We start from the raw sequence: 22,997 nt of genomic DNA, 5'->3' as shown, positions 1-22,997 counted from the left end.
GGAAAGGCATCAGCGTGGTTCATTTTTTCAAAAAACTACTTTGCTTCACCAGGATTGAACCCAAGGTCTTGCACACTACCCCAAGCTACATCCCCTCATTAAAAATTGGTGTTTTTGAATGGGAGATAATGAGAGTTCCAGTTTATTCCCAGCACACACCCAAACACATTGGCCCCATAATCACAGCCCACCCCACTCTCGATATGGTATACGGGATGTATTTGATGGACCCACATTGGCACATCATCGCCTAGGGTCAAGTTTGCACTTAGGTTCACGCTTGGGGTTGTGCAACAGTATCTTTTTTTTTTTTTTCAAGTGGCATCTGTTTTAATTACAGTACAAAAATTGAGAAGGAGAAAAGGGAGCACGCAAAACAGCACGGGATGATCCGCACAGAGATAACCGGAGCCGAGATTGCAGAAGAAATGGAGAAGGAAAGGCGCCTCTTCCAGCTCCAGATGTGTGAAGTAAGAGCAGACCTTCCCAACCCCGGCCTCTCTCCCTGCCAGTCAGCAGACACTAGGTTTGATGCTTGGAGGAGGGACTGTTTCCTAAGGATTTTAATCTCCCTTTTTCTCCAAGCCCTTTGGGATCCGCCATTGCCCTGTTGTCTCATATTTTGAGCCTTGGTCCTATGGACCTCTTTAAGCCAAAACAGGATTCATTGGTGAGAACTTTAATGTTGCTTGTGAGTGATTGGGGGAGGGAGTCCTGGCGGGAGGTAACACTGGTGACTATTACAACTTTGGAGCATGTGTTTTTTTTTTTTGTTTGTTTGGTTTTTTTTAAAGCATGGATCCAGCTTGAGTGAAAGTTTAAATGAAAGTTGTCCCAGTAAGAAAGTCTGAGCTCATGGGAAAATGCAGTAAAAAGCATGCTGCCTCTAACTTAGAGCCGTGGTTCTCAAACTGAATTCCCACCAAAACCTGTACCCCTGGACTTGCACACTCACTATAAAGCAACTTGAGCAAATGAGATGCTTTCCGGCTTACGGAGTCCTAATGGAGTGTGTGTGTAGTTTAAGGTTTTCTCCTGGATTTCCTTTTTTTTTTTTCTTTTTCCTTTTGTGTTTCTTCTTCTTCCTCATAAACCTTTGGCTCCTTGACCTTTTCTATTATGAATTCTTACTTACATCACACTGAGTGAGCTAGAAGCACCGTGTCAATGGAGAATTTTGTCCATTGATAAAATTAAAACCAGTGCTGTGTAGTTAACTACACCTTTCCTTACACTTGCTTCGTTTTTTAGTAGAGAGTTCTTCTTCTGATTCATCTCCTTGTTTAAAGTTTCACTATCTTATAGAACATTCTCGAAGAGACTGCTGCTCCATCTGTTTTCCGCAGAGAACAGTCCATCTCTTAGGACTGTGTGAATATAAGTTTGAGATCCACCGCACCAAGGGGAAGCAATCAGTTTTCATGGAGTGCATTTGCTGAGTTTCATCCTTGCCTGTCTAGTACACTAATCATACGACCTTAGCAAACGCTAACACTAATTGCGTTTGTGCACACTGACTGTGTCCCAACAGCCTTCCCTAAACAAAGCTCACCTACTTATGCAGGTTTGAGAGTGGTGTTCTCCCACATGAGCTTGAGAGCCACATCTGGAGTCACCAACATAAATTTCTGCTTGTTTGCTTTCTTTCCACAGTATCTCATTAAAGTTAATGAAATCAAGACCAAAAAGGGTGTGGACCTGCTGCAGAACCTTATCAAGTATTATCACGCACAGTGCAAGTAAGTGTGGCTTTACTTATCAGTGGTTGTTCACCAGCCCTTACTAACCAGCCCCTTCCGTTCATTGCCCTTCTCTTGATTTTCTGTCCTTTACTGACTATCTACAGTAAGACAGTTATTTTCTTCAACTAAATAAATGAGAAACAGTATTATGTCTTACTTCCTCTGCATTTTATATAAAGTAGTAGCTCACAATAGACAACTATTTGATTAGTCGAAGCGATGTCTTCCCCCACAGTTTGTGCATAAGCCGTTGTCACCAAGACCATTCTGTTGACACTGCTCCTCCCCATACACCTTGTCATCTTCCCTGTTGCTTTTACCATTCATTCCCACCCACAGTTCCTTGGTGGGGGTTCATTAGCTGAACCTTACTACTTGGGGCATTTTGAATGCTTAGCGCTGTAGACAGATTTCTGTGAGACAGTGTTCTGTCTGAAGACACGACATCTTGTGTATGTTTGATTTCATTCTGCTCATGGCACTGTGTCTGATTATTCATCTTCTTTATTTGCTGGGCTAACGTGGGTGAGTGTTCCGCTGGAGCCTTTGTGTGAGAATGCCGTTGCATAGAGTCTATGTTAGCCAGAGGATATACAGAGAAGAGAATACAAGATCCTTTCTGAAGCAGCCCGGCCAGCTCTCATAAGTAGGATGAAATAAAGGGCATTTGAGCTAGATAAAATACTCTCAAAATAATAAATGCATAATTCCGTTTGATCTCTCCTATCCCATTTAACAACACCACAGCTAGGAAGACCTTTGTGTGCAAATGACACATTTAGGAAAAAAACACAAAGCTTGAGATGGTTAATGGACAGGTTCAAACCCTTCCTGGGCAACAGGCCCTTCACTGAATACCGGGATCATCTGACATAGGTGTTTAGAGCTTGTAATATATACCTCAGGATCTTCATGAGGATGTGAGAGTAAAATAAAATAAAGCATTTGTAGTACTTACCAGTGGGATAGTTCATATAAGCCATAGCTAGGATGTTTCTTTTTACAAAAGGCTTTTTGATGACCAAATTAATCTTTATATAAATTGGTTGACTTTTTCAGTGTAAATTCTACTTTGTATATATGTGCTTGATAAATAGAATATATGGAAATTTCCACTTTATAAGGTAAAGTGTCTATTGTAGCTCTGACCTGAGGATCTGAGCACCTGAGCTACATTTTGCCTTATGGTATAGTGGACAGTTTTTGAAGTTACTTACTTTGAAGTAAGTAATCAGTGACCTTGACTTTAATTTTAGGTGGAATTTTCCCATCTTTGATTAGTCTTTTTAGAAAATTATCTTCACAACTTTTACTAAAAGAAATGAATCTCTCCATCTTCTGAAATGCAGCTCTTGACAGCAAATCTAATTTTACCTGATTTTAGAGATCTTGTTCAATTTCCCTAATTTTAGAGACCTTGTTCAATTCCCCTACATCTGGATAGAAGAGTTTGAGGTGTATAAGCAGAGTTTCCCAAAACATAAAGTGAACTGCATGTACGTTAGCCTCTGTGAGTAACATGAAAGAGCAACATTATTTAAAATGGCTGCATCCTGACCCTCCTTATTCCTTTATTCTTTTCTGCTTCCCTCATCATAACCATTCACTAGCCTACTGCCAAAGGCCAGGTGTTTTGTAAGGTTCTGCATTTAAATACAGACAAGGCTGCTTTCTGGAGGTCTTTGTCTGGTGCAGGAAATCAGGCATTCAATGACCTGTGCCATGGGCACCAGGAGGAGAGACTCCTTCAAGAAAGCCAAGGAGGGCAGTGGTTATATCTGAAGGAAGATGATGGGACTTGGGATGGGTCTGGGAAGGCAGCTGGCCTTTGAGATCCCTAATCAGAGAGATAGATCAACAGAAGGACAGACCCACTGGACACGTGCCTTAGGAGGTGAGGTTCTGAGCCATCAGGTGGCAGGATTGACAGACAGTAGGGTTCATCTCTAAGTTGCCATATTCTTGGATCCAGGAACTCCACATCAAGAAGCTGGGGAGGTTTTCTTTCAGAGATTCTTTCTGCTATCTCAGTCATTCCCTTCAAACCCTTATATGTGTGGTGTTGCCCTGTAAAGCAGTCTCTACTCATAGTTTTCGTTAAAAGATTTCTTCTGAGCACTCACTCTAGTTCCCAGGTGGTTTTCAGTAGACTCAGCCAATGCTCACCAGGGAGTCTGCTGCATGATGCTTCGTGGAATTGCAGCACCTTGATGTGGATCCGGTGTTTGCATTGGAAAGGGAGCAGAGACAAACTGTCTCTACCTGTTCCAGCTCACCCACACTGCTACTCACTCACACATGAACATTGCCAATAACATCCTGCTTTCAAAACAAACCACCCACTCCCTTTACCACGGGATTTATTGTGATTTGCAGAAGCAAGAGCATTTACAAGCATTACTCTCTTTCATCATTATACTCAAAAATAACAGCTCCTAGGAACTTACATACAGCACAGGACGTGTGGACTCACCAGTTTTTCACATGTGATTTCCCTTTTATTATCCCAGAGTCGGGACATTTTAATTCAGAAATGATCAAAACATGTCCATAGTGGAATTTATTTTTTTAAACGTGTCAGTATAGACATGGTAACCACAGGAACCAAGGGGAAAGTTAGTCTGACATCAAAATTCAAAGCTCTGTTTATAAAAGGGTATTGATAGGAAAATGGGAAGACAACCCACCAGACAAGAGCAAACATCTGTGAACCACTTACCTAATACAGGACTGAGACTACAGAAGTACAAAGAATGCAACAACAAAGGATAATTCAGTTTCTTTGAGTGTGCAGCGTTTGTACAGCCATTTTTTTCTAAGGGAGATATATCATTTGCTAAGTATCACATGATAAAATATTCAGCATCATTAATCATTATGGAAGTACAAATGAAAACAAGAAATGAGAGACCATTTCATAGCCCCTGGGCCGGCTATAATTAAAATACCAAAAGTAGAAAGAAAGTCTTAGAGGGGCTATGATGGATGGGAAACCCGTGCATCACTGTTAGGAGTGTAAGATAGTAGTACAATTGCTTGTAAAACTCTTAGATAAATACCCAGGAGAGCCAAAACCACATATTCAGACAAAGGTACATGCATAAATATTATATAACTATTATTCACAGTACTTGGAAACTTGTATACCTATCTGGTTAAACAAATGGGGGATAGCCGTACAGTAGGATATTATTCAGCCATGTAAAAGAACAAAAGATTGATTCATACTTCAACACAGATGAGTATTTAAGACATTATGCCAAGTGAAAGAAGCCAGACATGGAAGACCACATTCCAGATTGCATGTATGTGAAATGTTCAGGAAAGGCAACCCAAAGAGGTATCAGATTAATGGTCAGGGGATAAGGGAAGAGTGAGTAGTTTATTCCTGGGGTGATGGAGTTGGATAGTGGTCATGCAGCACTGTAAATATAATAAAAATTACAGAGTAGCATGGCTCAAATTTTTTAAATTTAGAAAATAAACACAGCTTAAATTAATTGAATTTACCTGAGGTGGTTAAACTACATTATCAGTTTACCAGATGTAGAATCACCTGAAGGATTAGCCGTTCCCCCACCCCCTGCCACCAGCTTTGTCTTGAGGGACTTTCCGGAGAGAGTTAACTGAGGGAAGAAGATCTGGCCTGAAAGTGGGTGTCACTGACCATGGCGTGAGTGGAAGAAGGAGAGAGAGCGGAGGCCCCCCCCCCTTCTCTGCTGCTGGACTTGAACCTGCAGCAACTGTGATCCACAGTCAGTCTCCCCATCGGTTGTTTCAGCAGCTGGAAAAACTCCTACAGTGCCCACATGAACTAGAAGCTAGACAGCAGTGCGGCCACACCTGCAGCTGATGTCTTTAACTTCAGGGTATACGATGAGCAGGAGATGGTGCACAGCATCTACATTTTTAAAATCTCCAGCAGTGGGTCCAGTCCACCACTCTGTACTGTGGCTCTCTGCAGAATCGCTGAAACATCTTTGTGGTTAAATAGGGTGGAACTTTCTAGAGTGTTAAATGTTATAGGCTATACACGGAAGAAAAGGTCAGCCCATTGCCTAGGATTCAGGGAATAGGGGCTTGGCTTAGAGCCTGGGAAACCAGGCTTTGAGAGGCCTTGTGTGGATCCCAAAGTGGACTTCAAAATTCCTTTCATGGCCACTTAGCATCCCCATTGTGCTAAGAGCTCTGTAGTGTGGCAGGGAGCTGATCCTCATCACGTATGGGGAGACCACAAGGCAGATAAAGTCTGTGGGTAAGCAGTCCACTGGGGGTAGGGATGACTTAGAGAAAGGGCAGCAGAGTATGGGAATTCCAAACACGAGTGCCCTGTGTTTTGTTTCTGTAAATTGAGCTACAGATGAGGGTCCTGAAGACACACACACACACACACATACACACATACACACACACACACACACACACACACACACACACACACACACACACACACACACACGAAGATAGGAACTATCTTCACTTGCCCATCATAAGAACTTACTTCATCAAACATGGTATGTACTCACTCAAAAGTGAATAAAGTGAATATGAGCTGTAAAATAAAGAGCAACTATGCTACAATCCACAGACCCAGAGAGACTAGGTAACAAGCAGGGTTCATGGGGAGACACCCAAATCTCCCTGGGAAGGGGAAATAGAAGAGATTTCGTGAGTGGACTGTGAGGGCAAGTGAGGATGGGAACATGAATGATCAGATGGGGGTGCGGGGAGGGGCATTTGGGGAACAGGCAGAAGCCTGGCGCAGGGGAATCTCCCAGAAGTCTACAGGGAGGACCCCAGCTTAGACCACTAGCAGCAGCTGATAAGTAGCCTGAACTGGCCTGCTCCTGTGACCAGATTGGTTCCTGGCCCAATTGTCATCAAAGAAGTGTAATCCAGTAACTGATGGAAGCAGATGCAGAGGCCCACAGCCAGGCATTCAGCAGAGTTTGGGAATCTGTGGAGGAGGAGAAAAGAGTATAGAAACCAGAAGGGTCAAGGACACCACAGGAAGACTCACACAGTCAACTAACCTGGGGTCACTGACAACCAGGGAGCCTGCATGGGACTTACTAGGCACTCTGCATATGTCTTACACTTGTGTAGCTTGGTCCTCTTGTGGGACTCCTAGCATCAGGAACAAGGGCTGTCTCCAACTCTTTTACTGGCTTTTGGGACCCTACTCCTCATATTGGGTTGCCTTGCCCAGGCTTAATACATGGGACAGTGCTTGGTCTTACTACAACTTGATATGCCGTGTTTTATTGATACTCATGAGAGACCTGCCCTTTCCTGAATGGAGAGAGAAGAGGAATGGGTAAGGTAGGGGGAGCTTGAGGTGGGGAGGGGAATTGGAGGGGGAGGCTGCAGCTGGGATGTAAAATAAATAGATGAATTTAAAAAAAGAAAGAAAACTTACTTCATTTTTAGCTGTGAGAATGAACTTGGTCTCAGGCAGTCCTGGATCTGAATCCTACCACTGTGTGTGCAGAGTAAGGTATAAGTCTTGCTGTGCATTTTCTACAGAATGGAGAGGAAACTTGATTGTGAGAATCAAGCCAATGGAACCACTTGTGAAATGTGTTTGAGACAGTTCTCGGCTTGTAGTAAAGGCTCTTCAGTTCTCAGCTCTTGTTGTCATTGGGAAAAGTGACAAGTAACGCACCTTTGTCATTTATGTGGTATAGACTGCAGCTTTCCAAACCCTTGGTACCACTGAAACCCTGTGAGCTTTGCACGTGTTGCTTTCTGCCTCGACTTCTAGTGGCCAATTGGACTTCTGTATGCCAGGGGCTAGTTTGTCTTTTGTAACACAGATCTTAAAAGGTCTTATTATTCAAAACAAAACAAAACGGGAGCCAGACATTGGGGTGAAAACTGAAAGATCGGAAAAACAGAACAAGCCATAGCTAACCTCACCTCGCCAACTCCTCAGCCGATCCTGTTTCCACTAATCCTTAGACTGAAAGCCTGAGTCCTCACCCTGAGGGTCTCAGATGAACTACTGCTTAGTTCCTGTCTCCTCATGCCTTACATACTGTTCTCCACCCAGCCATGGCACTTCTTGGCATTAAAGGCGTGTGTGATTTCCAAGCAGAGATATGAGATCTGGGGGGGGGGGGGTGGTTAAAGGTGTGTGCCACCACTGCCTGACTCTCTCCCCAGTGTGACCTTGAACTCACAGAGCCTCCCAAGTGATAGGATTAAGGGTGTGTGCCACCACTGTCTGGCCTCTATGTCTAATCTAGTGGCTGGCTCTTTCCTCTGATCCCCAGCTAAGTTTATTAGGGTACATAATATATCACCACATTCGTTCTCCCTTTGATTCAAACATGGCCCAGCCACGCAGAAGTGATATATGTGTGCATGAGAATACATGTGAAATCAGTTACGACTGTAAGTGTTATTTGGCCTGACTGTGATCTCTACTAATGGATTTCAAATAGTAGCCATAATTTGTTTGTTGGAACATCTCTATATAAGTACTGAACTTAATTTTATGTTTATTTTGTATAAACTACTGGGAGAGGGTTCGGGGAGATAGGAAGAGTTCTCAGGTTTTGCACGTAAATCTGTTCCTTCTTTGTAGTGCTTGTAAGTCACTGTTGTTTTCCATTGTAGTTTCTTTCAGGATGGCTTGAAAACAGCTGATAAACTGAAACAGTACATAGAAAAGCTGGCTGCTGACTTGTATAATGTAAGTTCTCTATGCAGCATGTGCACTGAACTTGTAATAAGCATCAGTATATTTGATATCTGTATCAGAAGGGTATTAAGCAGAAGAGGCCAGTAATATGTCATTATAAACCTACCTGACAAGCCTTTGTTTTAGCGACGGACCTTTGGAGGCTATGAAGAGTGGAGAGAAGCGTATAAGAAATCAGAAATTAAACTTTTCAGAAGGGAAGAGGAATGTATACATAGAGATGGCATAATTATTACTTGTAAATAACTTGGCTGATGAATATTAAAAGAAAATATATTAGGATATGAGGACATACTTTTAGAAAAGGTTTTAGAGTTACAAGTAACAGATTAGGTATGCCTGATGAAAAATGCTCTAAAATCTGAAACTCTGAGGACCATCTGGCATGAAAGTGTAAAAAGAGAATTCCACATATGACCACATTGCAGTCAAAATATAGTTGTGCACATATATGTCAGAAACTATATATAGTAGGATATTGTCTTTTGCCTGTTCTTTTAAGGCTATGTGAAACAAGTCAATTATATATTAAGACTTTGGCCCCACCCTTGAGATCTCATTACATATGTGCAAATATTCCCAAATGCAAGAAATTATGAAACAGTACTGCTTCCCAGCATTTCAGATAATGAATGCAACCTTTTAACAAACATACCTATGTGTTTTGTCTAATTTAACTTTCTTTTAGTTAGTGGGCATGGATCAGTGACAATTAACTCCCAAGTGATTAAGAATAAGCAGTACCAATCCTGGTCCTCTTATGGTTCTTTGTAAACTTTGTTGCATGGTCTGGCCATCGTTTCTCAGTCATTCATATAATTCTCTTCTGGCCCATTTAATTTTATTTTCATAGTCTTTTGACCCATCCTTCCAAAAGCCAGAAACAAATGATCTTAGCATTATTTCTTAGCCTTGTCTAATATAGGGATTTAGGGCTTTTTGGGTCACCATGATTTAATAAAAACGCCTGGTACATGATTTGCTACTTCTAAATTTGAGTACTTTCTCAGGATTAGCCTCTGCTCCATACATTAAAAAAAAAAAAGGCAGTATGAGCACTAATAGGAAAAGTTACTGACTGCATCTATGAAATTGAATTAATTAAGTGGTATATTTGGATAAATAACTTTGTTTTTAAAAATGAATAAGTAACAAGTGTGATTTTTTTTTTCTTTTCCCAGATAAAGCAAACCCAAGATGAAGAAAAGAAACAGCTAACTGCACTCCGAGACCTAATAAAGTCCTCTCTGCAGCTTGATCCGAAAGAAGTAGGTGGTTTATATGTTCCCAGCAGGGCTAACAGTGTAAGTGAGGCTGCTTGTGATCCTCTTTGTGTTTCTTAATCTGTGAAACAGGCACATTGATAGCTTCCTACTGGGGTGGTTGTGGGGACAGATGAGATAAAAGACAGAAGTTTGTATCTATAGTGATGCCCCGTATAGAAACTGTGTTCCCACCATGTCAGGTGACGTGGGCCTTTAGTCCTCACCACTGAGAGGAAGAGGCAGGTAGAGCTCTGTGACCACAGAACCAGCCTGGCCTATAGAGAGTGAGACTGTGTCTGAAAAAGAAGAAATTGTGTTCCTTTACCTCCTCATAAATAAAGGGTACCCTGGACTCTAGTACTTTTATAGCCTTAGATTTTTCTTAATGTTGCCTTTGAAGCAAACAGTGCACCCCATAATTCTCTTCTCAGACCATGCCCATTATTCTGGGAAGCCAGAAATGGTCTTTCATTTTACTAGAGAATTAGGAAATATTTTGATAGAGTCCTTTAGAAGTTTTGCCCCAGAATTAGATGAACTCAGTTGAGATGGCCCATGGATGTTGAAACGGTAGAAGATGAATGCATGGCGGACTTGATGAATGCAGCTCTGACCCTTAGTTACAAATGCCATTTTTCCAGGAGTTCATGCTTGCTATGCATCTGGCTCCAGTTTACTTACTAAGCATATCAAGGACCTTGTAGAACAAATCAGCAGAGTGAACAGTCATGCTAAAGTGGCCTCACTACCATTTGAGGTATACTGCAGCCAGGGAGAACCCCTGAAGGACACAAAGCTGGAAACTCTCTGATGTTTTCAAGGGACCACAAACATCTGAGAGCAGAAGGGGTGGAGAATTGGGAAATGGGATTCTAGGATGAAAGTCCAGGCTTGATTACAAAGGGCATTGGATGTTATACTAAGGGACATGACTTCCTAGAAAGGGTCAATAGCATTCATTGTTCTGTGGAAGAAAGTCACATGTGCCTGTTTGTGCAGGATTTCAATACAGTGTTTAGGGGTTGGGGATTTAGCTCAGTGGTAGAGCGCTTGCCTAGCAAGCACAAGGCCCTGGGTTCAGTCCTCAGCTCTGAAAAAAAAAAAAAATAGACAAAATACCAATACAGTGTTTAATGGTCGCCTAGCATTGGTTCTGTCAATCCCTTATGGTATCTCACCACGGGACATTCTCACTGTTTTTAAATTCCTAAAGTTTCCCAAAGGCATTCGTGAGTCCAAAACAAAGACAAAGTACCCTCTCCCCACTGCCCTCAAAAAACACACCGAAAACCACATTAGCCCTTTACTGTAGTCTTTAAAGGTTCCCTTTACCAAGGCTATACCTAGTATGTATATTCATTATTCATTTAAAATAATTTTTACTCTTCTTTCTTCTCCAAGTTCAGGTTTTACAAATGTTTGAGGTTTGGCAAAGGGAGATAAGTCTGTTGTTCTTTAACAGTAGATATTGTCCTGCTCTCCTTTTAGAGCAGGCTTGATTCCCAGGAACATCTGTGCATTGAGGCAAAGTCTCTACCCAGGCCGTCTCAGACTGTGACTGTCTGTGGTCAGACTTCTTCAGGAAAATTTCCTCATTAAAAACTGAGGCACACATACTGTCTCCTGTCTCCTAAACTCTAAGAGAAATAGTCTCCTTGAACAATTTCTCAGTGTACGTGCAATAGGAAGACCCAAATTGAAGGGCAAGGGATAACTGGAGAGAAAGTTGTGATTACTTTTCTCTACTGGTTAGCCCATAACCGCTTCCTACCTTTGTCTTGTTACCTGGGCTTTCTGTTTCCCGGGGGGGTGGGGGGGGGGGGTGGGGGGGGGGGGTCACTTCGTTTTGCGTAGGTTTTCTACTTTTTCTACTCATGCTAGCTAAGAAGCAAAGTCTCATAATAGAAGGAGTGTCTCTGTGATAAAATGAGCATGTCATGATTGATATTTAATTCTACCCCAAGTTGATTAATGGGTTTTCATTGGCATCTCCTCCCAAGTATTTCACAACAAAAATTGACCTTTCACAGCACGCCCACCCATCCCTTTCTAATGCTATTACCTCTTGTTGCAAAATAACTTAGCAAGTAATGATTTTTAGTGACTTCCAAGGTAATAGAAACTGTCCACCAGTGAGTAAATGTGAAGGACAATATCCACCGGAGAGCTCTTGTCCCCTCCCTAGTTTTTGAGAAGAGTGCAAAGTAATGGAGAAGATGATATGAGAAATTAAAAGCACCCTGCAAGTTGTCTATCCTACTTAATTATGCCTTGCCAGTTTCTAACATGGCTCAATTAAAGGAAGCTGTCTTAGTGTGGTTTCCCTGTGGCTGCGATAAAATACACTGACAAAGGCAACTTAAAAGAAAAGAGAGTTTATTTGGCTCACGGTTTCAGGTTACAGTCTATGATTACAGGCATGTCACGGCAGCAGAAGCTTGAAGCAGTCAAGAGCAGAAAGCAATGAATTAATGAAGCCATGGTAGTGCTCACATCCCTGCTCTATGCAATCCAGGATCCTCTGCCTAGGCACCATCCGGATGGGTGGGTCTTCCCATCTCAGTTAAAGCAATCCAGATAAGCCTTTCCAGGCATGCCCCGAGGCCAGCCTGATCTAAGGAATCCCTCCTTGAGACTCCCTTCCCAGGTAGTTCTAGATTGTCAAGTTGAAAATGAAAAAGAAATTTCAAGAATTGTAGGAGGCCAGATAGATGGCCCAGCACGATGCCACAAAGACTGATGACCTGAGTTTCATTCCTGGATCCCAATGGTGGAGAGAACCAACTTCTCCAGGTTGTCCTCTGACCTCAGCACACAGGAGCACATGCATCAACAAGTGCAGAAGAAACAGCAACTGTTAGTTCTAGAACTATAGCCATAAACAGGATCCCCAGATACTTGGAAAGCTTATTCTTTTTCTCATAAAAGTCAAATTTTTGTTGTCTTTTGGCAAATGTTCAGTGAAATGATTTACCTTCACCTTTCCTAATGGCCTAACTTCCTGAAAGAACTACTTCCTGCTCATATATTTCTAGGGCTGTAACTATTCTGTTTCTAACAATGATTCTGTACACAAAAATATTTGAAAACTCATGGGCCCTGAGTAGCCAGCCAGTCCTTCACAGTGTGGATGCAAGCTGATGGACTCCGTGTTCCTCCATCTCCCCAGGGTGCCAAATACTACCCAGAGTTCATTCACAGGCTAGATGGGATTCTTACTCAACAGCCACACCTGCCGTTGTAAATTTGAAGTTCTGTGGTAGTTTGGTTTTCAGTTGAATACTAAACTTTCACAAACCCATTAAATCGGTGAATGGGAATTGCATTCAGTTCAGAGAGATGAGGTTTTTACAGATTAATGGTGCATTTTACATGTCAGTGTGGCTTCAAATAAAGTGATATCTCTATCTCGGCTAGGGTGCAGGAGGTCAAATTGAACATCAGTAAGGTAGATTAAGTAAAGTGGATACATTTCCTAGCTCATAGCATAAAATTACCTAACAGTTTCAAGTTCATTGTTTATTTTCAGTGTTAAGAATTTTTGCCTAAATGAGTTTGGGATTTGCATTTTTCTTTCCTGAATATTTTCTTTATTTCTGTCATGCCATCAAAGAACTCAAGACCTATTTCATTCTTCAGTTGTATGTGTTAAATTATGAGTAGTGCTGATAATTTCCAGAATCTTTTTCAAACTAAATTATTTTCATTTATTGATAATACTTCTACTAAGCAAGCTGAATGACATTATTTCTCAATGCAGTAATATAATTTATATACATTTATTAACCACAAAGCTCATTTATTAGCAAATTTCTGAATTTATACAGAAAGTCAAAATACAGAATTGGAAGGATTTAGTGAGCCACATTACTGTGCTGACTAAGACCATGTCTCCATTTAAACGAAAATTCTAGAAGCTAGCAAGATAGCTCACCAGGTCATGGTGCTTGCCTACACTTTTGAAAAAAGAAAGAAAGACAGACAGAAAAAAAGAATGTCACTTGCAACCTCTTTCATAGGGGTCGGACTACCTGGAACACCCTGTTGTGAGAGTGACCAGTCAGAGCGTGAGCACCCCTACAGAGTCTTACATTTGGGATCCCAAGTCTCTCCTGGCCCTAGGCGACATTTGGAGCATGGTTTTGAGCACAGTTTTCATCACCCATAGAATAGCTTTACAAAGGTGTATCGTCCTGGCAGTTTTCCTCCAGCTGTTCCTAATAACCATTTGCATCACTGACCACACACTGTTTGACTGTCAAGAGAAGCTCCTGGCTTTCAGCATGTGCTGGGAACAAGCAATGAGTAAATAATCAGAGGCTAGGGTAGCTCTTTTCCTTCTGTACCATTAAATTTCAGTTACTCCTTGTAACTGGGCATATTAGTCTCTCTTTAGGGGCTGGGGAGATGGCTGGGGGGACAGAAGATGCTTGCTGCATAATTATGAGGACCTGAGTTTGAACCCCAGATCCCACATGAGTATGCCCATAATCCCAGCCCTGGACATATGGAGACAGGAAAATCCCTAGGGCTTGCTGGCCAGCTAATCTAGCCAGTTGATGATGGGTTCCTGTTTAAGTGAGAGACTCTGCTCAAAGAATACAATAAAGAATAATTGAGGGCCAGAAGGTGGTGCACGCCTTTAATCCCAGCACTTGGGAGGCAGAGCCAGGCAGGTCTCTGAGAGTTCCAGGCCAGCCTGGTCTACAGAGCAAGATCCAGGACAGGCACCAGAACTACACAGAGAAACCTTGTCTTGAAATCACCACTCCCCCAAAAAAGAGTAATTAAGGAAGACACCTAACAGTGGTCTCTAGCCTCCTCACACATATGCTCCTAAACATGTGGATGCATGCCTACAGGCATGCAAACACTTACTTCTTTTCAACTGGGAAACAAGAACACAGAGGATATCCCAGTATGTGGCTCTCAAATTTTCTGGGTATTCAATTTATTTGGTTTTGCTAAGGCGTTGGTTCGCTGTGCTCCCACATTTTGAGGGTTGTCCACATTTATCTGAGAACTGTGCACCTCATCATCTTCAATGACTATGTTTATCTTTCACTACATGTGAGCTAAAATACATAAAACTTAATTGGCATAGAAACATTTTATTGTTCTGTCATCCAAAGTTTATTATGATTCTAAATGTTCATGGGTATGTTTTCTGGTATATTTTTATAACAATGTTTTCTTTGTATAATTTACAAACTGCTTAAATTATGGCTGATGAAGTTTTTAACACAATTAACTATTTTCAAATGTTCTGCCTTTTTTCTGTGTTGCGTTGCCCTTCCTGATCGAAGTCTAGGAGAGTAAGTTAATACCTTTTCTGAGAATGTGCTGTCCTACTGTGTGTCTAGAGACCTTTGTTCTCATGCTGCAGTTCACCTTTATATTTTTGGTTGGTGTTTGTTCGTTTGTGTTTTGTTGTTGTTGTTGTTTTGTTTGTCTTTTACTTCTTGGCTTTTCATAGTGTGATCGTTGTTTCTAGCCTTTCTGTCCTTAGCATCCTTGGTTAGCTACCAGTGGAGTGTCATGGTGAAGCCAGGCTTGTTTGCGTCTCTTGCTGGTGTGTGCATGCTCTTTACCATGTCATACACTTCTCGTGCCATGGAATGCTGATTTCAAACTCAAAATGTTGGCATAGGTCTGTTTCACAGAGTGCTGCAGGCAGAGTATTCCTTGCCTGAAATGCTTGAAACCAAAAGCTTTTAGATCTGTCTTTCAGATTCTGGAATGTGTGCATAGTTTACCAACTGTGTGTGCGTCCCTGTTACAAAACTCAGAGATCTAAAATACTCCCGAATCTTGGATCGTTTTGCACATTTCAATAATCAAAGGTTTAAGGATTCAGATATTTGTATTGCAGATGTTCAATGTATAGTTAGTTATATTAGAAGAATTGTATACCGATTGTCATACCCTGCTCAGAAACCTTTTAAAGAGAGTGTCCTTTTATTTAGAGGATCCTAGCACATACATAGAGGAAGAACAGGTGCCGCCTGAGGAAAGCACTTTTAGCTTGCACAGCCCCTGCTTTCTGATTCCACTTAGTCCTTCCTGTTGCTTCCTGCTGTGAGTGAAAACTGGGCTGAGTCATAGCAGCCCAGTTTCTTGTGTGTTTGAACTGGTACTGAATTAGACCTGGACTCTAGGCTCTGCCTAGGTCTTGCTTTGTGAATCTGGCAAACATTGGCATGTCCTATTTCCACTGCTAAAATAAAAGGGAGGACTTGACAGCTCCCAAAGGTCCATAATTCTCTTAGACACAGACCAACAGGCAAAGGCCCAATGTCTCATTAGAGCAGTCTCCAGCATTTACTAGTCTGTGATTCTGTTTTCCAGGACTCTCAGAGCCGGCAAGGCGGGTACAGCATGCATCAGCTCCAGGGCAATAAGGAATATGGCAGTGAAAAGAAGGGGTACCTGCTGAAGAAGAGTGATGGGTATGTGTCCAGACCTGGCTAGCCCAGTGTGGGGCCAGCCTGCCCACCGGCTGCTCTCCACTGGGATCTTGTCCAGCCTCTTGTTGGGAAAAGCACCTTTAAGCTTTCTAAGCTGGTTCTCTTCAGATAATTGACCTAACCACTGTCTTTAAAAGGAGCAATGATTGTTCTGCACCCCCCAAGTAACACCTGGCATGTAACCTGCACATTTAGGAAACCGAGAAGGAAGAAACTCAGCCCTGCTTTATCATTGCCATGTTCTCTACTTGAGATGGCACCTGGCTGCTCAGACCCTAACCTTGGTGGTAACCCTGGACATTGTCTCTGTCCCAACCAATCTGTCATATACCCTTCCTTTGCTAACTAAAAATAATGTGCCTCTTGCCGTCTCAGCTGCTTCTCCTCAAGGATGGCCCACTGTCATCAGACTGTTGTAGCCGCCTAAGTGGATCTCATTCAACACCTCTCCCTCTCTCACGTCTACAAGACACTCAGTATGCTTTCAAACTGTAAAGCAGATCTGGGTGTTGGCACACACACATAATCACAATTTCAGGAAGCTGAAGCAGGAGGATCATTAAATTTGAGATCAGCCTAGGCAACTTAGTGAAATGCTGTTTCAAAAGAGAAAGCCCTTAGCATGTCATGCCATCCCCCTGTTGAAGTGCTTCCGGGCTTCTCCAAGCATGCAGTACTTTCCCAGCCTGCCTCTGCACTTCCTCTTGGGCCATTTCCTTCTCTAGTCCCGCCTCTGCCCTTTCTCTTGTTCAATTAGTCTACTTCGAGTAAATACCTAAGGAAGATCTGGGTTGTTCCCTTTTACCAATTGTCATTTTTAAAAGAAAGCTGCATGCTCTCTGACTACCTATGGATACATTACATTCCCTTGGGCTCATCTTAGGTATATATATGTTTTTGTTTTGATTTATTGAAAATGCAAATAGCTTTAACATGTCTAGGATCACTGTCTTTTGCCCATCATTCTATTCAGGCATCCAGTAGATCTCTTTTGAGAATCCTCCATATCCTCTCATTCATCAGGACACTGGAAATAGAGCATTGGGCAAAAGGAAGGAAAGAGGCCCAAGAAATAGGTCAGAAGATAACACCAGTGTTGGGTGAGAAAGAGAACACAAGAAGAGCAGGGACGTTAGGGAAGCCTTTACTAAGGTGACGTTTGAGCAAAACCCTGACAAGTGTGAGGGGACGACCTCTATAGATAGCCAGGAGGAGAGAGGGCAGCCAGGATCATGTTTCTCGCTGTGGCAATTACCTAGGAGTTTAGCACTGATGCAGTTGAGTGAGCAAGTCAAGCGTGTCACAAGACATAAGGTGAGAGGGGTAAGGAGCCAAACCATGAGGGTCCTCAGAAGCTCCTGAGCAAAAAGAGGAGGAGTCACTGGAGATCTTTGAGCAGAGGAATAACAAAGTCTGACATTTTAAAAGATTCTTTCTGGCTCCAGCAGCGCAGAGGACCAGGCAAGCTGCTCAGGAAACCTACAGGGAGGTGGAAACAGCGTTAGAGGTGGTGAAAGCCATGCTCTGAGTCATGAAGAAAGAGAAGCATCCTCACAAATGATACAGTGCCTGGCTCACTGAACAGTCAGCCAACTGGCTAGAACCAAGGACAACTTTAAGTTATGTTCCTGTTTTCAGCTGACAGTGACCAAATCTTACCTAAGTTGCATAGGATCAAGTGTGTGAAGATTACTGAGTCCCATAATTGCCTCAGAAAGGCTCCAGCCCAAAGCCTGGTTCTTTTCCTGTCCACGTGTGACACGGACATCTCTCAGAAAGACAATGACCTTTATTCTTCAAGAAACATTAGTGTTCTCTTGTTAGCCACATCTTCCACAGCAGTATTATAGAAAATTCCCACTTTTTAGCACTATTCACCTGTCTTGAAATTAGACATGGTGAGTGGTTAACAGACACATGCCCCAGCAAGATTAGATATCTTTTTCATGTGTATTATCTAACTGAACCCAGAAGTCATCTCGGTGAGCATCTGCTCTGTGTTGCTGCACCTCTTCCTCATCTCTGCACACCCCTTGGGATTGTACTGTAGTCAGTGAGAAAGCCCAGACTTCATCCTGGGTGTTCTGACTTAGTGGCAGGGGTCCCCACTTTGTATTTCAAAGGGGCCATACTGCTGTTGACCACTGTAGACATATTCAAGACCTCAACTGTTAGAGGCTTGTCCTGACTCCTTCTTTCTGTTCCCCTTCCAACATAAAGGCCAAGGGGAACGTACCTGTGCTTTCCTGCAGCCTGCCGTCTGTTGGCAGGAGATGAAGAGAGAGAGAAAGGAGGTGTGCTTCAGCGGCAGCATGGGCAAGGCCCTCTGTTCAGTTTAGTACCAGAAAGAGCGGGGAAGGAAGGGAGCCGAGGAGAAAGAGCTATCGTATCTTAGAGTTAGAAAGAAAGACGGCATATCCATCCTTCATATTCCCACAGGCAGAGAGATGAGTACTAACAATCCAGAGTTGCTTTAGATGGCTTCTAGGAAGGACAAAAATATGGAAACCTTTCTACAGACCTCTTTGTTAACAATAAGCACTGCTCTGCTGTGTGATTTTCATTTTCATACAAGAGTCAACGCATCAGTGATTTTTGACTCAATTTTTGAAATATTCATTACTTAAAAATTTGTTAGAAAATTTTAAAAAAAATTTAATTTTTTAATAACTTTAAAACTTTAATCTCAAAGGCATTTACTAAGAGACAAAGTAACCATTGTTTTACTTTTTTTTTTTCCAGAATAATCCCAGATACTTTGAGGATACAGATAAAAGGAGTCTCTAAGAGGTCAGGATAGTAGCCCCAGTAGTCAACAATGTCAACACTGATACTTATTTAGTTGTATGAAGTCACCTTCCTGGGGACAGAGGCTGAACATATTCACAAAAGTCAGGTTCAGCTGCCCCCACCTGAGCGGGGGATATCTTGGGAGTGTCTTCCTTCCTTCGGTGACCGGGAAGTATTCCATTAGCTATCTCAGCCAGAAAGATGAGAGTCTTTTGTTAATTTTCTTGGTTCTATTAGCTGTGCATGAAAGTATGGGAATTTTGTTTTCTATTGTGTTTCCTTAACCTATGTGAATAAGAAGAGCTAATAAATAAAAGTTTAAGTAAAATAAACGACCCTAGTAGAAATGGTCCCTCCAGGTCAGCAGTTGTCATTGGTCGAGAGGGATGTGAGTGGAGTTGGCTAGACAAGGAGTGCCTTACTGATGATCTTAGTCGTCTCCTGTGAGGGTAAGATGAGTTGCAAGACCACTTGCGCAGAGCTGATGACATACACCAAATGCAGGTATGACTGACAGATGCCTCTTCTGGTCAGACATGCCCCTAGTCAGTACTTGGAGAAGGAAGTTTGTCATTTGGCCGTAATTTGATGACAGTTTCTCAGTTAAAGGTTCTTCTTCCCTTGGACCAGCGTTTTGTGCATATGTTCCATTTACATCTGATCCAATGCTATAGGTTTTCCATTCCCTCTGTGCAGCATGCTTTGGAGCAAACTACTTCTAGTAATTAAATACATACATGAACCCAATGGTTTCGATTGGTTTTCTGGCAGTCTTCTTATAAGACTGACTTAAGAAATGCGAGGAGGCGCAACAGAATGCTGTCTGATAGGCCTAGAACACCTTCTGGTGCTGTTAATTTTATGGCAACAGAAGGCCTGACTCCTTTCCTTTCCTTGCCTAGGGTGGTGTTCTTGTTCCTGTGGGCCTGATCACTGTGGTCCCAAGTAGTGTAGCTGTATTGCATGTGTGTGCATGTATGCAGGTCTACCCATGTCCAGCCTTATGACTATGCCTAGGGCTTTGTGAAAATGTGTTGATAGTTGTTTGGATTTTCTTATCCTTTACTTCCATCAGATCAAAATTTTCCAAGTGTATCACGTCTATTTGTGAATGATTTTAACACAGTTTAATTTCCCAGAAGAATCAAAGAGATTTCTCTAGGACTCTAGTGTCCCTAAAAGGATACCATGCAAACATCTTTTCTCTGTGTCCTGATGCAGCCTCTGACTCTTCCTTGCATAGTAGATGTCTTGATTTTTTTTAAACTCCATTATTTATTAATTATGGAAGTAATCTACTAGCAGAGCCTCTTAGGAAAGATTCACGGGTGTGGTTAAGAATCCTTACTAGCTCTATCTCGTAGTAGACCTCTGGCCCCCTTCACAGAGAAAGAAACTCTGTGTAGTAACTATAATAAATATATTCCTTCTGCTACTAGACTCTCTTCTCTTTTCCATTTTCACTGTCAAAAACCGTTCTACCGTGAGCATCTCTGTACATGCCTGCCTATCTGAATTTCTTTCCACCTGGTATAACAGGCATCCAGGATTTGCTGCCTTGTGTGGTTTGAGGAAGGAAGCTGGTTTTATCTGGGGACAGCTTTTCGTAATTGCTGTTTTGCCCCCTGCCAGATGATTGCACATCCCACAGTGAATCGTATGTCATACTGAGTTCTGTTTGACTTGCTTCCTAGGATCCGGAAGGTGTGGCAGAGAAGGAAGTGTGCAGTAAAGAATGGGATCCTGACCATCTCTCATGCAACTGTAAGTGTATGCAAGACTTCCCCTGCCTATCCTCATGCTTTCTGGCCTCCTCAGCTAGAGGCTGAATGAGCTGATGTAACAAGCATGAACTTTTGACATTTTTACTATTGCTGTGATGAAACACCAGGACCAAAAGCAACTTGGGGAGGAGAGGGCTTATTTTGCTTATGGTTCTATGTCATAATTCATCGAAGGAAGTAAAGGCAGGAACTCAAACAAGGCAGAAATCTGGGGTACAGGAGCTGATACAGAGGCCATGGAGGGGTGCTGCTGCTCACCAGCTTGCTCCACATGGCTTGCTCAGCCTGTTTTCTTATAGAACCCAGGGCTACCAACCCAGGAGTGGCCCCACCCACAATGGTCTGGGCCCTGCCCCATCACTGATTAATACCCTACAGACCTGCCTACAGCCCGTTCTTATGGAGTCATTTTCTCAGCTAGAATTCTTTCCTCTCAGATGACTCCAGCTTGCATAAGTTGACTTAAAATTAACCAGCACAGATGAAATAGCTCTGCTTTGTGAATCTGGACCATGTCATTCAGAATGATCTGTAGCTAGAAGTTTTCCTGTGTCCTGCCTGGTCCTGCAGCCGCTCAGACCCAAGTAAACACACAGAAGCTTATATCAATTATGAATTGCCAGTCCATGGCCTATGGCTCAATTTTCTTGCTAGCTAGCACTTATAACTCAACTCAGCTAATTTCTATTAATCTATATGTCACCACGTGTTCTGTTGCTTTACCTGTGTGCCATTACATGCTGCTCCCTGGACAGTGGGATGATGTCTTCCCCACCTCTGCCTTTCCTCTTCCTGTCTATCTGCTTGTATTTCCTGCCTGCCTCTAAGCTGCCTTGCCATAGGCCAATACAGCTTTATTTATTAACCAGTCAGAGCAGCATATATTCATAGCATACAGAAAGACATCCCACAGCAGTGATCCTTCAGAATTATTGGTTTCCCTTGTCCCATGGTGGCCTGCCTGACTCTGCATCTCCAGCAGAAATGTTTTGGGTTTTGTCTGTTTCTTGTTGCTTTTCCCTCTTTCAGCCTACATCAAGTAGGGTTTGACTTTACAATCTTACTTTGAAGAAAATAGAATTGGTTGTTACCCAGAAAAGCCTGTGAATTACAAAGATAATAGAGGGTTTTCTTTGCTTGAAATAGTAGTATAGAAAAAATAATGCCTGTAAAATCTTCAAACATGTTGCTAGAGTGGACAATAAAACAGGGCATTTCTAGTTTGGCCCTTTTAAACTTAAAAAAATTATTTTAAATTTTCAAAGAGAATAAAAGCTATAATGGGAAATGTATCATATAGGAATGAAAATTACAAAGTATATACCAAGAGTTTTGAAAATATGTATACAACTTAACCCAGTAACTTCTGCTTGGAGGGGGAAAAAACTGAATTAAATTTCCATAATGGGGGGGGGGTAGTGGTACACATCTTTAATCCCAGCACTCAGGAGGCAGAGGCAGGAGGATCTCTGGTCTACAGAGCAAGATCCATGACAGGCACCAAAACTTGAAAAAAAAATTTTTTTTTTCAATAATCCTGGGTTAAGTGATGTCCCTGACAAGCTAAGATATATGATAGTCAAAATGAGGGGTGCGTGTGCATTCCATTGCTAGTTTATAGATGAGGGGTGGGTGTGCATTCCATTGCTAGTTTATAGATGAGGGGTGAGTGTGCATTCCATTGCTAGTTTATAGATGAGGGGTGGGTGGGCACTATATTTCTGGTTCACTACAGTTGAGAACTAAAAGAAGTATAACTCCTCTGTAGAGTATTATTTCACTCGATCATCCCCCATATCCCATGGCGTCCTAACTTTAATGTCATAGATGAGGAAACTGGGGCACCAGGAGAGCTGTAACTTGGCTGCTAACCGGCAGAGTGGGAAAACCAATGTAGGTCTGTGGGACTTGGCCCTGCTAGGCTCACTCTGCAGAACCTGTTATCTTTGTGAGTCTTCACACTGGATACTGATCCTCCCCGTCTTGCCGTACAGAAGGTTCCTAGCACACTCTTTTAAGATTATCACATGCATCTTAAAGATTGCTGTCCTTTGTGGAATTTAAGCAGTTACATCATCTCCGTCCCTTACCCCTGCAGAATTGTGTGATTTCCCTTAGGCTCCCCTCAGACAACCTTGCTCAGTTTTTTAATGTCATGCTCGTTGTGACCAGCCCACCCATCTGCTGCTTGAAATCCTTGGACCAGTTAGTAGTCACTTTGAGGTTCTTTCTAATGTTAAAGT

General features: G+C 42.3%; 1 protein-coding gene across 23 annotated transcripts in view; it reads left to right on the top strand.

Annotated features, from left to right (window-relative positions):
• The window catches only part of Asap1 (ArfGAP with SH3 domain, ankyrin repeat and PH domain 1), a 317,439-nt gene that overhangs the window by 224,587 nt on the left and 69,855 nt on the right, over window positions 1–22,997 (top strand). For 10 of the 23 annotated variants that reach the window (XR_013046411.1, XR_013046410.1, XR_013046409.1 and 7 more), the window contains 6 exons: window positions 341–470; window positions 1,654–1,739; window positions 8,364–8,439; window positions 9,630–9,716; window positions 16,062–16,162; window positions 20,665–20,734. Coding sequence is in view for 15 of the 23 variants with exons in the window: in XM_006980304.4 (XP_006980366.1) it covers window positions 341–470; window positions 1,654–1,739; window positions 8,364–8,439; window positions 9,630–9,716; window positions 16,062–16,162; window positions 20,665–20,734 (550 nt within the window). In the remaining 8 variants the exon portion in view is untranslated. Of the gene's footprint in view, window positions 1–340; window positions 471–1,653; window positions 1,740–8,363; window positions 8,440–9,629; window positions 9,753–16,061; window positions 16,163–18,922; window positions 18,971–20,664; window positions 20,735–22,997 lie in introns of all 23 variants that reach the window. The other 13 variants (XR_013046404.1, XM_076555974.1, XM_076555968.1 and 10 more) reach the window with 3 other exon arrangements.

This window comes from Peromyscus maniculatus, chromosome 20, assembly GCF_049852395.1.
Source record: "Peromyscus maniculatus bairdii isolate BWxNUB_F1_BW_parent chromosome 20, HU_Pman_BW_mat_3.1, whole genome shotgun sequence".
In the NCBI taxonomy this organism is placed as follows: domain Eukaryota; kingdom Metazoa; phylum Chordata; class Mammalia; order Rodentia; family Cricetidae; genus Peromyscus; species Peromyscus maniculatus.
The sequence above is the reverse complement of the archived record's forward strand: the minus strand, read 5'-3'. Positions and strand labels throughout refer to the sequence as shown.